General features: G+C 43.1%; 1 protein-coding gene across 9 annotated transcripts in view; it reads right to left on the minus strand.

The window, feature by feature from the left end:
* PDS5B (PDS5 cohesin associated factor B) overlaps positions 1–12,829 on the minus strand; it is a 276,903-nt gene that overhangs the window by 78,163 nt on the left and 185,911 nt on the right. For all 9 annotated transcript variants that reach the window (XM_065594581.1, XM_008167674.4, XM_008167679.4 and 6 more), the window contains one exon: positions 2,055–2,160. In XM_065594581.1, the coding sequence (XP_065450653.1) occupies positions 2,055–2,160 (106 nt within the window). The remainder of the gene's footprint in view (positions 1–2,054; positions 2,161–12,829) is intronic.

The following is a 12,829-nucleotide window of genomic DNA, read 5'->3' on the forward strand; positions in this document are numbered from 1 at the left end:
TTTACACTGCCAATGCCATCCTATTCCATCCTGCCTTGCCACCTCCTTCTCTCTTTCCTGGCTCTTTCCCTTTTTTCTCTCAAAGAACAGACTATCTCCGACCATAAAGAAACACTCTACTTGATCCTACTTCGTCCTCTATCACCTCTTCTTCCCTTCATCGACTTGAGTAGGCTGTTGATTTTTTGGAGCTTCAACTTCCTTCCTTTCACACCTGATTATGTCCTCTCCACTTTGCTAAAACGGTCTTCATGAAAAATCACTAATGACATCTTTTTCAAAATTGTGTGCTTTTTCTCCATACTCCATAATTTCTTTGCTGCCTTTCATATTGCTGACTATCCCTCTCTTCCTTGGGCTTCTGTGGACACTATGCTTTCCTAGCTCTCCTCCAGCCTTGCTCACTGCTTCATCAGCATTAATTTCAGTGGATTCTCTTCCTCCTCCCTCTCTTCTTTGTTGATATTCACACAGTTCACTTCTGTCTTAGATCCATCTTTCTCCATTGTCTTCAGGAGCAACATCATGGCTCCTATGGTGTCTTACCACCTCTGATGACAAGTCAAATCTACCCTTTCATTCCCGACTTCTTCCAACTTTGTCCAGACATGCACAGATCTTCAACTAGGGATGTTAAACACCTACACTCACCCTTCCACATCCCCAAATTCCCATATTGTTAAACCAGCTGGCCTCAAATCTCTGCATAATCTGGGCTGTATGTTCTGCAGACTTCAAAGTCTACAGAGTTTGCATCTTTAACTGTTGGAATCCAACTGTCAATTTTTGGTGACCCAGAAGACCTTCATAAACTTGAGGCTGTACTCTACAGCATTAATGTATTTGATGCCATAAACATAAAAACATAAGAATGGCCATACTGGGTCAGACCAAAGGTCCATCCAGCCCAGTATCCTGTCTGCTGACAGTGGCCAATACCAGGTGCCCCAGAGGGAGCGAACCTAACAAATCAAGTGATCTCTCTCCTGCCATCCATCTCCACCCTCTGACAAACAGAGGCTAGGAACACCATTCCTTACCCATCCTGGCTAATAGCAATTAATGAACTTAACCTCCATCCAGTTCTCTTTTAAACCCGGTTATAGTCCTAGCCTTCACAACCTCCTAGGACAAGGAGTTCCACAGGTTGACTGTGCACTGTGTGAAGAAGAACTTCCAGGAAATGCTACAAAGACACACTGAAAGCAGGTCTTAATAAAACTGATGTGGACATCACAAGCTGGGAAGAGCAAGTGACCAGCTGACCCCAATGGCACCATATCCTCTATCAGGCAGTGACCTGCTTTGAGAAGCGCCTTGCCCTCGAAGCTGAAAAAGGAGAGAGGAGGAAGGAAAAAGAAAACTTCTTCCTAGCAGGCTGCTGGCCTGCCACAAAATCTCTGTAGCTACTGTGGGTGGATTTGTGGTTCCAGTATCAGACTCCTGAGTCATCTCAGGACCCATATGTAAATCCATGGTAGAGATCATCCTCAAATTGAAGGATCGCCAATCAATCCAAACAGGACCCGGATTGCAAAGTTATGCAGCAACACAAGACAATACATATGATAAAGGTGAAAATGGTTGCACTAATGTGTGTGTGTGTACGTACAACGAACAGGACAAAGGAATAAGACCAAAAGAAGAACTAAGTAAAACAGAGGTGAGGGATGGAAGTGCAGGCAAATGCACACTCCAACAGCTATAGCTCGGACGCAATCCTCCAAAAGAGAATACTTTCAATTTTAAAATAAAATTTAAGAATATATAGCATGGTATATAAATATCCTCACTGCCTTGTTATTTACGTCATGCATGAAAAAGGGACACACAGTAATGTTTGAGAATACTTGTGAAAAGATACTGAGCTTGCAATTATAGTTTCTATTGCTCTATCACACTGATTAAATGGAAAACATTTTCTTCTGGATAACTGCTGAAAAGCCTATAGTAGTTTAAGAAATTGAGAATTAATAATATATTTTAACAAGGTTACTTTATAGAATTTTAACAAAGCTATCTTAATGTTCACTGAACAACAAGAGAATATTTACCTTAAGCAATTCAAGACCTGCTCTGATTGCCTGATCAGTAGGTACACCCTCATCTTCATCATCTGCTGTTCCATCTATAGACTTGTTTACTTGCTTGATAAGGGCACTGAGAAATGGAAAAACAGTATGTTGACTCAAATGTACAAATTACTGCAGATTTCAGCTAACATGTCCATTTTTAAAACATTAAGTTCAAATCTATTAGGAAGCATTGTTAATCAGCCTCACACAAATATCTGATTACTCTTCCCCAATATATAATTTGAGATGATGGCTCTAATGTAATATTTACGCTCACAAAAATGCCTTGTTTACAGTAATGAATAAATAAGCTGTAAATAAATTATTCTGTTCAAGGGGGACCAATGCGAAATAAGTGAATAGTTTAAGTGCTACTAGGAAATGAAGATAGAGTTGAAATATTTTTCCACTTGAGATTACTGGCTATCATGGTTTCTTAGAACTGATAAACTCAGAGGTTGCTCATTATTTAGCCTAAAGCCAGAATTTTAGGAATTGAGTGGTGAAATAGAAAGAAAAAAGTATAGATTTTAAGTGTACATTAAAGGATGACAGATATTGTAAAGTTGAAGGTAAAGCTTGATTGCTCTTCCTTGTATTACTCAAAGGGAAACTGTGATTGCCAGACTAAACATGTTTGGCAATACTCCTGAAAAATATCGTCTGTAATCCCTGGGTTCGCTCTGGCAGAAAGGGACTTTAGCGTGACATTTTTTCAAAAAATTCAAACATTTTCCCAGGACAGAAATTCAGTTTCCTAACTGGGCCTAGTCAAAACACATTCAGACACATTACTTCTGGTCACTCTTAAAAACATATTTGAATTGAAGATGGAGCTGGCAGCAACAGCTATAGTTAAGAAGCAACAGTTTCACATTGCTAAGATGTAGCCATGGTGGTGTGCAAAATGGACTTCCATCTTGAACGATCCCTTGCAAATACTTCTTCCTTCACCAAGAGTTAGTACGGAAGAGTTTAGGCTTAAACCACTCATAACTGCATCTTCCAACATCATTTGTGGTTGGCTTTGTACTCTACTTCCTTCGATCTTAGCTCTAGAAACCTTCTGTAAAAGTGTACCTTCTTCTACGTGTTGTACATGACCGCACCACTGCAGTCGTCTTTTTCTCAACTGGTTCAAGACTGCAACTTGTCGGGATCACTTAAGTATCTCCTTGTTTATGATTAAATCGAACCAATGGATGTTAATCATAGAATCATAGGACTGGAAGGGACCTCGAGAGGTCATCTAGTCCAGTCCCCTGCACTCATGGCAGGACTAAGTATTATCTAGACCATCCCTGACAGGTGTTGTCTAACCTGCTCATAAAAATCTTCAATGATGGAGATTCCAAAACTACCCTAGGCAATTTATTCTAGTGCTTAACCACACTGAGAAGAAGTTTTTCCAGATGTCCAATTTAAACCTCCCTTGCTGTAATTTCAGCTCATTGCTTCTTGTCCTATTCTCAGAGGTTAAGAACAATTCTTCTCCTTCCTCCTTGTAACAACCTTTTATGTACTTGAAAATTGTTATGTCCTCTCTTCATCTTCTCTTTTCCAGACTAAACAAACAAATTTTCAATCTCCCATCATAGATCGTGTTCTCTAACTTTTAATCATTTTTGTTGCATTTCTCTGGACTTTCTCCAATTTGTCCACATCTTTCCTGAAATGTGGCACCCAGAACTGGACACAATACTCCAGTTGAGGCCTAATCAGCGCGGAGTAGAGCGGAAGAATTACTTCTCATGTCTTGCTTACAACAGTCCTGCTAATAAATCCCAGAATGATGTTTTCTTTTTTTGCAACAGCATTACAACTGTTGACTCATATTTAGCTGGTGATACACTATGACCCCCAGATCCATTTCCACTGTGCTCCTTTCTAGGCAGTCATTTCCCATTCTGTATGTGTGCAACTGATTGTTCCTTCTTAAGTGGAGTACTCTGCATTGGTTCCCATTGAATTTCATCCTATTTAATTCAGACCATTTCTCCAGTTTTTCCAGATCATTTTGAATTTTAATCCTATCCTCTAAAGGACTTGCAACCCCTCCCAGCTTGGTATCGTCTGCAAACTTTATAAGTGTACTCTCTATGCCATTATCTAAATCACTGATGAAGATATCGAACAGAACCGGACCCAGAACTAATCCCTGCGGGGCCCCACTCATTATGCCCTTCCAACATGTATGTGAACCACTGATGACTAGCCTCTGGGAACGGTTTTCCAACAAGTTATGCACCCACCTTACAGTAGCTCCATCTAGGTTGAATTTCCCTAGTTTGTTTATGAGAGGGTCATGCGAGACAGTATCAAAAGCTATACTAAAGTCAAGATATACCACTTCCCCCCCATCCACGAGGCTTGTTACGCTGTGAAATAAAGCTGTTAGGTTGGTTTGACATGATTTGTTCTTGAAAAATCCACGCTGACTGTTACTTATCACCTTATCTTCTAGATGTTTGAAAATTGATTGCTTAATTATTTGCTCCATTATCTTTCCAGGTACAGAAGTTAAGCTGACTGGTTTGTAATTCCCTGGGTTGTCCTTATTTCCCTTTGCATAGATTGGCATTATATTTGCCCTTTTCCAGTCTTCTGGAATCTCACCTGTCTTCCATGACTTTTCAAATATAATAATTAATAGCTCATATCTCTTCAGTCAGCTCCTTGAATATTCTAGGATGTATTTCATCATGTCCCAGTGACTTGAAGACATCTAACTTGCCTAAGTAATTTTTAACTTGTTCTTCCCCTATTTTTGCCTCTGATCCTACCTCATTTTCACTGGCATTCACTATGTTAGATTTCCAATCACCACCAACCTTCATGGTCACAAACGAAACATGGAAGTTATTAAGCACATCTACCATTTCCACATTTTCGGTTAGTTTTCCTCCCCTCATTGAGTAATGGCCCTAACCTGTCCTTGGTCTTCCTCTTGCTTCTAACGTATTGGTAGATTGTATTTTTATTTGTGGATTCTTGTTACCCTTTATGTCTCTAGCTAGTTTGATCTCGTTTTGTGCCTTGACTTTTCTAATTTTGTCCCTACATACTTGAGTTGTTTATATTTATCCTTTGTCATCTGACCTGTGCCCTGCTGTGTTATTTTCCCAACAGATGTCGGAGTAGTTTAAGACCCCTATCATGACCAAGTACTGTGTTTTGGATGATTTTGTTAGTTGTTTAAAAAAAGCCTCCTCCACCTCTTTGTCCTGGTTAGGTAGCCTGTAGTAGATTCCTATCATGAGATCACCCTTGCTTTTTACCCATTTTATCTTTACCCAGATACTTTAAACCAATCCGTCTTCTATTTCCATCTCAACCTCAGTCCAACTGTATACATTTTTAATATATAAGGCAACACCTCCCTTTTTCCCCTGCTTGTCTTCCTGAGCAAGCTGTACCCTTTATACCAATATTCCAGTCATGCATATTATCCCACCAAGTCAATATGTGATGCCAACTATATCATAGTTGTTTATTTACTAGCATTTAGAGTTCTTCCTGCTTATTCCCCATATTTATCACATTAGTATACAGACATCTAAAATACTGATTTGATTTCCCTTCCCCCCACCCCTAGTTCTGTCTGGTCTCTCCCTTATCCCTGCTGTAACAGGCCATGCTTCCCCCCAAATTACGACCCTTCTCTCAAGTCTCCATATTTTTTACTTATCTATGGGCTTTGGTCACCTGACCCCTTCGAACCTAGTTTAAAACCCTCCTCAGGAGGTTAGCCAGTCTATATCCAAATATTCTCTTCCCCTTCCTCGATAGGTGGACCCCATCTCTGCTTCGCAGTCCTTCCTCACCAACCACCACTACCCGATGTTTCCTCCTGGGAGTGGTAGCTGCAATCCTCCCAGCCTTGGGGCTACGTGGCTTCTCCTCCTGCACCTTTGGGGAGGATTCCTCATCACTCATTGCCAGGGCAGCATAATGGTTTTCCATCACCATGGTGGGTGGGTTGAGAGAGTAGGGGTGGAGCACTGCCTGCTGCCAGAAGTAACCAGCAGCCAGTGTCCTCACTCTGACAAGAGCCATATCCTCCTGCCACTGTGGTGTGACAGCAGTTCTCTGTAGCTGGATAGCTTCCTCAGCCTTGGATGTCTCCATATGAATACTCGAGGAATTCCCCATGGGCATGGATGCTCCTCAGCCTAGCCACCTTCTCCTGTAGCTCTCCCACCTGTTTCCTGAGAGATTCCACCAGCAGGCACCTTTCCACACTGGATGGTCCCCCAGCCTGGCTCTCTGTCAGTGGGAAATGCAGGCCAGAGTCTCTGCAAGTCCACACCAGGATATGGATAGAGGTATCCATGGTTAGGTTGTCCATGTGGATACAGGCACAGGTGGAGGAGACAGGAGCAGGGTTAGCACTTCCTAACCATAGCAATATTATGTCTCCCTCCCATAACTCCCTCTCAAACTTCCCCAATGCCATAACTTTTAACAAAGAAAACTGTTTAGTTTCCTCACCTCAGCTGTTTTTAACAGCCATGTTTCTGCTCCATATACTCTCCATATAGCTCTCATCACTGCCATGTTGAACACCTATATTTTAGTTGTCACGCAGACATCCCACAACCCAAACGGAAGCCTTTGAAGACATTGAAAGAGGAGGTTACTTCCTGTAACTGGAGGTTCTTTGAGCTGTGTGGTCCCTATTTGGATTCCAGATGTGGGTGTGCATGCGCACCATGCACCAGAGCTGCAACTGTTTGTAGTAGTGCCCGTTGACCCACACATTCATCGTGAGTTGGCTGAGTAGTAAGTTGATGCTGCTCCAAGTCACTCTTACCAGCAAGCAATAGAACCTGCAGTAGAGGGGATGGAAGGTGGATATTGGAATCCAAATAGGGACCAAACATCTTGAAGAACCTCCAATTATAGCAGTAACCCCCTCTGTCTTCGAGTGACGGTCCCTATTTGGATTCCAGACGTGGGAGAGTAGCGAGCAGTGCTCAGAATGGAGGTGGGTGCGAGGACTCGCAAGAAGTCATAGGTTGTAAGACATTGCGGCTGACTGTCACATCTGCCACCACTGCTGGGATGATAGTGTAGTGAACGCTAAAGGTGTGGATGGAGGACCACATGGCTGCTTTACAAATGTTCTGACACAGCATCTCTGCGAAGAAGGCCGACATGGCAGCATTCACCCACTGCACGTGGGCCGTGACTCCCACTGATCTCAAGTCTCTCAGATTCTGCACTTTTTCACAACTCTTCCAGCATTAGCTGCAGTTGGTCAGTAGGGCTCTCCAAATAAGGAAATATAATTTGCATACTCTAGATCCGCTAAAGATGAATTTTTAATTTCACACCTGCTACTTTGGCCTCAATCTGCTTTGCCGTCACATGGTCTATCAGAACATTAAATAACAGTCAAAAACACATCCAAGGTGTACTCCTGGTTCTACTGAAAATCAGTCTAATATGAACATTTAGCTGTGTGAGGGGTCAATGGATCACTATATAGTTTCTCCACTAGGGATACTAAGTCCTCAGACACTCCATACTGGCGTAGCAGTATCCACGGTGCTGACTGATGCACCAAAAGCGGCTGCAAAGTCTACAAATGTGATGCCAATTTCCTGTTGTCACTCTAGTTGTTTTTCAATTACATTCTGCAGAACACATATAGGATGGATTGTTGATTGACCTGTATGGAAACCACACTTGTTGTCCCTCATTTTTGGATTAAGACACTATTCCAGTCAGTTTAGCAGACACCTTCCTTGGGACTGACAGCAGTGTTATTCCCCTATAATTTGAGCAAGGATTATTTCTTTCCTTTTTTGAAAAAAAGGGATGGCGCAGATCCTTTTCCAATCTTCTGAAATGTGGCTGGTTTCTCAAATTTAAGATAACTCTTTGAAACCAGTGAACTAAATCTGAGCCGCCACTCTTTAGCAAATCTGATGAAATACTGTCAAGAAAAGAAAGCATCTGGTCTTAACTGTCTGACTGCAAGTATCATGTTCTCTAATGTCACCTGACTGTTTTCTGGACTGTTCATTTTTTGATTAAGATGTAGTTTACACTTTGATGGGGATCTGTTCATTAATTCATTAAAAAAATATATATGCCAATGCTTAAGTTGTGCATCAATGCTCTGGCAGTATTCTCCATTTTTGTCCTTAACTGGCAGAAGCTACAAGAACAGATGTCCAATTAGGACCTCCAAAGTCTCAAATACACATTTCTGGTCATGTCCTCAATGCACTTCACCATACTAATTATGATAATTCTGACAGGCCCCTGACTGCTTGTTCAAGACATTTCTTTTTCCTCTATTGCCCATTTCCGCCTCTCATCACTGACACAAGAGAAAGTTACTCATCTTGTACAGGAACGTAGGTTCTTCGAGATGTGTCCCCCTGTGAGTGCTCTAATTTAGGTGTCCATGCATCCCTGCGCTCGTAATCAGAGATTTATGGTAGCAGTGCCCGACTGGGTCGCACATGCGTGGTCTCTGTCTTGTGCTGCTTCAGGTGGTTAACTGACTTTGTGCAACCATCTCCACCTGCACAAGGTGAGTAAAGAAGAGGAGAAAGTTGAGTGATGTCCCCGTGGGTGCTCCACTTCGGTGACTTCAGAGCAGTGCCCTCCAGTGGAAGGAGAGAGTTGAAGTCATAGCAGATGAGAGTACAGTGGGACCGAACAGGGTATCGGAAGATGCATGATGTTGGAAAGCGTAATGCTGGGTAAATGTGTAGGGGAGGACCAGGTTGTGGCACTACAGATTTCCATGATGGGAACATTGTTAAGAAACGCTATAGAGGCTGATAGGGCTCTGGTACAACGTGTGCGGCTCCCCGTAGAGGGTTATCGGTCATGCCAGAGAAAGTTTTATGTAGTCTGATATCCATTTGGATAGCCATTGTTTGGATATGGTGTTGCCTTTTCATCGTTTGGCGATTGAGACGAACAGTTTTGGAGACTTGCAAAAAGATTTTGTTCTATCAATGTAGAAGGCTATAGCCCTGCGGACATCCAAGGAGTGTAATCTGGACTGTCACCTATCCACATGTGGTTTGGGGAAAAGTGTTGGTAAGTGGATTGTTTGGTTGAGGTGAAAGGATGAGGCAATTTTAAGTAGAAACTTGGATGTAGTCTGAGGGATACTTTATCTTTGAAAAATATAATGTAAGGTGGGCCAGCCATGAGAGCTCCCAATTCTTCCACCCTCCTGGCGAATGTAATGGCCACTAGGAATGCAACCTTCATGGAAAGGTGTAGCAAGGAGCTTGTAGTCATAGGCTAAAATGGAGGGCGGTGAGGGTACGGAGGATTCAGTTGAGGTCCCATGGTGGGTTAGGATTTCGAACTTCCAGGTAGGAATTAGAGAGGCCCTTTAAAAAGCGAGTGTGTAAAAGTAGAGAATCAGTCTACCTTGTAATTGAACGCTGCGAGAACGGATAGGTGTACTCATATCGAACTCATGGAAAGGCCCATCTGTTTTAGTTCTAGCAAGTAGTCTAGAATGAGAGGTAAGGGGGCTGACATAAGTGCGGCCTGTTTGCATTGGCACCATGAGTCAAATCGCCTCCACTTATGTATGTATGTATGTATGAGAGTCAGGTAGTTGTCCTCCATTTGTTTAACAAGATGTTTTGTACATCTGTGGAATATGTCATTTCAGATCCCGAAAGTCATGCAGTAACCACGCTTTGAGATGGGAGTCTTTGGGGATCCAGATGGATGACATGTCTTGCGATAGCAGCCAAGGAAGAAGTGGGTGTGTACGTGGTGGACAGACCTCCTCCATGTGGAGAAGGTAAGGATACCATGTTTGTCGCTACCATGTGGGGGCTATTAAGATCACTCTGGATCTGTCTTGTCTGATCTTGTGAAGCACATGGACTAGGAGGGGGATGGGAGGGAAGGCATATAGGAGGTGAGCGTTTCACTTGATGAGGAAGGCATCACCCAGAGCATGTGGACCGAGTCCTGCCCTGGGGCAAAACTGGGGGCACTTGGTATTTTGTGTAGTTGCAAAAAGATCTATTGTTGGAAACCCCGAAGTCCAAAAAAAATGTTTAGGAGTACATGTATATTCAACTCCCACTTGCGGTCCTGATAGAAGTTCCTGCTCAGGGTATCCGCTGTGGTATTCTGGCAACCGGGTAGATATGATGCTGTAATATGGACATTGTGCTTGATGCACCATTGTCAAAGTCGCATGGCTTCCACACAGAGGGAGTGTGATTGCGCTCCCCCTTGTCTGCTTATGTAAAACATACAAGCCGCATTCTCTGCGAGGATCTGCACTGTCTGGTCTTTGATTATTGGTAAGAAGTGGGAGCAAGCGTTCCAAACTGCTCGCAGTTCTAGCAGGTTTATATGAAGATGGGACTCCTTTGTGGACCATTGGCCCTGTATAGAGTGTGGTTTCAGGTGCGCTCCCCAACCTAGAAGGGATGCATCCGTGGTGATGGTGAGAGACTGTGAAAGAGCACCCCCTCTGACGATGAGGTCTGGATTGGTCCACCACAAAAGGGAGTCTTATTGCATCCGGCATAGTGAGGCTTTATACTATGCCTGTGTGGGACATAATTTGTCTGGAGCCACGCTTGTAGACACTGCATATGTAGTCTTGCGTGTCTGATGATGAAGGTCATGGTGGCCATATGGCCTAGAATTTGTAGGCAAGTTCTTGCAGACACTTGTGAGCTGTTTTGCGCTGTGGAGATCAAGTTGGTTAAAGGTCAGAAATTGTTTTGTTGGTAGGGAGCCAGTTGCCTTGAGAGAGTTGAGTCTGTCCCAATAAATTCCAGGTGTAGAACTGGTGTCAGAGTAGATTTTTGTATGTTTACCTGAAGACCTAACCTTGTAATTAGAGTTATTGTGCGTTCGGTGGACTCTCTCACTGCCTGCAGTGTTGGTGCTTTCAGCAGACAATCGTCCAAGTAGGGAAATAACATGATTTCCTGTGTAGGTAGGCAACTACTACGTCTAGTACCTTTGAGAGTACCCAAGGGGCAGTGGAAAGGCCAAAGGGTAGAACTTTGAATAGGAAGTTATCTTGTCCTATTGCAAATAGTAGACATTTTCAATGTAAGGGATGGTTGGATATATGAAAACGTGTCCTGAAGGTCCAGGGCTAAGAACTAGTCAGCCCTTTCTAACGCTGGGATTATGGTGCCTAGTGTGATCATTTTGAATCGTCGTGTTTTCACAAATTTGTTGAATCGCCATAGATCGAGGATAGGTCTCCAGCCTCCTGTTTTTTTCTGAGAGAGAAAATAATGGGAATAGAACCCCCTTCCCTCTATACTCAGATGGTATGGGTTCTACTGCTCCTAGAGATATGAGGTGAGTTACCTCTTCTGGCAGTAAATGCTCATGAGAGGGGTCCCTGAAGAGGGACAGGGAAAGGGGGTGGGTAGGGGGTTTGGAGGTAAGGGGGATGGAGTAACCAGTTTTGATAATTTCTAATATCTATTTGTTGTAATACTCTACCAGATCGGGTAAAATGGAATCAGGTGATTTCCTAAGGTCTTGCAAGTGGTAGATGGTTCTAGCATTGAAAGAGATGGGGTTCTCGGGCCTTCGACCAGGGCTTCAGATTTGTTGTCTGGAAGTTGATGGCTGAGATGTAGTATTCAAGGGAGCAGACTGTCTTCTCCTCGAGGTTTTCTGTTTCTGCCCCGATGGCCATAGTATCTATGGCGTTGTGCATACAGAGGGGGCCAGGATGTTTGAGGGGCTTGATAACTTCCCTGTCTTCTTTTGATCTTACATGTGTAAATTTCCAGAGATTGCAATGTTGCTCTCGAGTCCTTGAGAGTGTGTAAGGACTTGTCTGTCTTGTCCGCAAAGAGTGTGGATCCCTTGAATGGTAAGTCTTCTACAGTTACTGTACTGGCTTTGGGAATCTCAATAGATGGAGCCAGGAAGCCCGCCACATAACCACGGTCGCTATGGATCTCACTGCTGAATCTGCTGAGCCAAGAGCAGCCGTAATGATGTTCTGGTTATGAACTGACCTTCTGTGATGCTAGATTGTACTATTCTTTTTTGTCATCTAGAATAAATTCAGAAAATTCAGAAAGACCTGCATAGTTAAAGTGGAAATACCTTGCCAATAAGGCTTCATAGTTGGCTTTTCTTAAATTGTAAGGTTGCAGCCAAAAAGGTCAAGCTGTTTCCAGTCTTTGTCATAAAGGGTGTTGCTGGGATATTGCTGTCTACCTTGCTCATTGACTGAGTCAATCACAAATGAGTTCAGCGTTGGACACGAAAAGAGAAATTCAGTGCCCTATGCAGGCATGTAGAACTTTTTATCAGACCTCTTACAGATAGGTGGAATTGTTGCAGGGGTTTGCCAGAGCAATTTCACAGGGTTCATAATCACATTTATCAGAAGGGCAATTTTAGAGGAGGTTGATGTGTGCAGTAATTTATGTCAAGACACCCGGACTTTCTTCCAGTGAAATGTCCAGAGAAGTGACAACTCTCTCTATTGAGCTCTTGGACTTGTTTGAAATCATCACCTGTGTTGGAAGGTGGGGGCATAACAGTGTTGTCAGGTGAAGATTAAAAGAAGTGGACTTCAGGTGGATTGTCCTGGTCAGAGAATTTGTCCTCCTCTTCAGCCCCCTGTTCTGGAGGTGTCAGGCGGTCCCTGTGATGTTAATAAAGATGACTGATATGTGCCAGCTCTGGGAAGACTGGCAGATGCACAGTTGTTGTGGATATGCTGCCCATGGGTTCCAAAATGACCATTGTGGCAGAAA

Source organism: Chrysemys picta, chromosome 1 (genome assembly GCF_011386835.1).
Source record: "Chrysemys picta bellii isolate R12L10 chromosome 1, ASM1138683v2, whole genome shotgun sequence".
NCBI lineage: Eukaryota > Metazoa > Chordata > Testudines > Emydidae > Chrysemys > Chrysemys picta.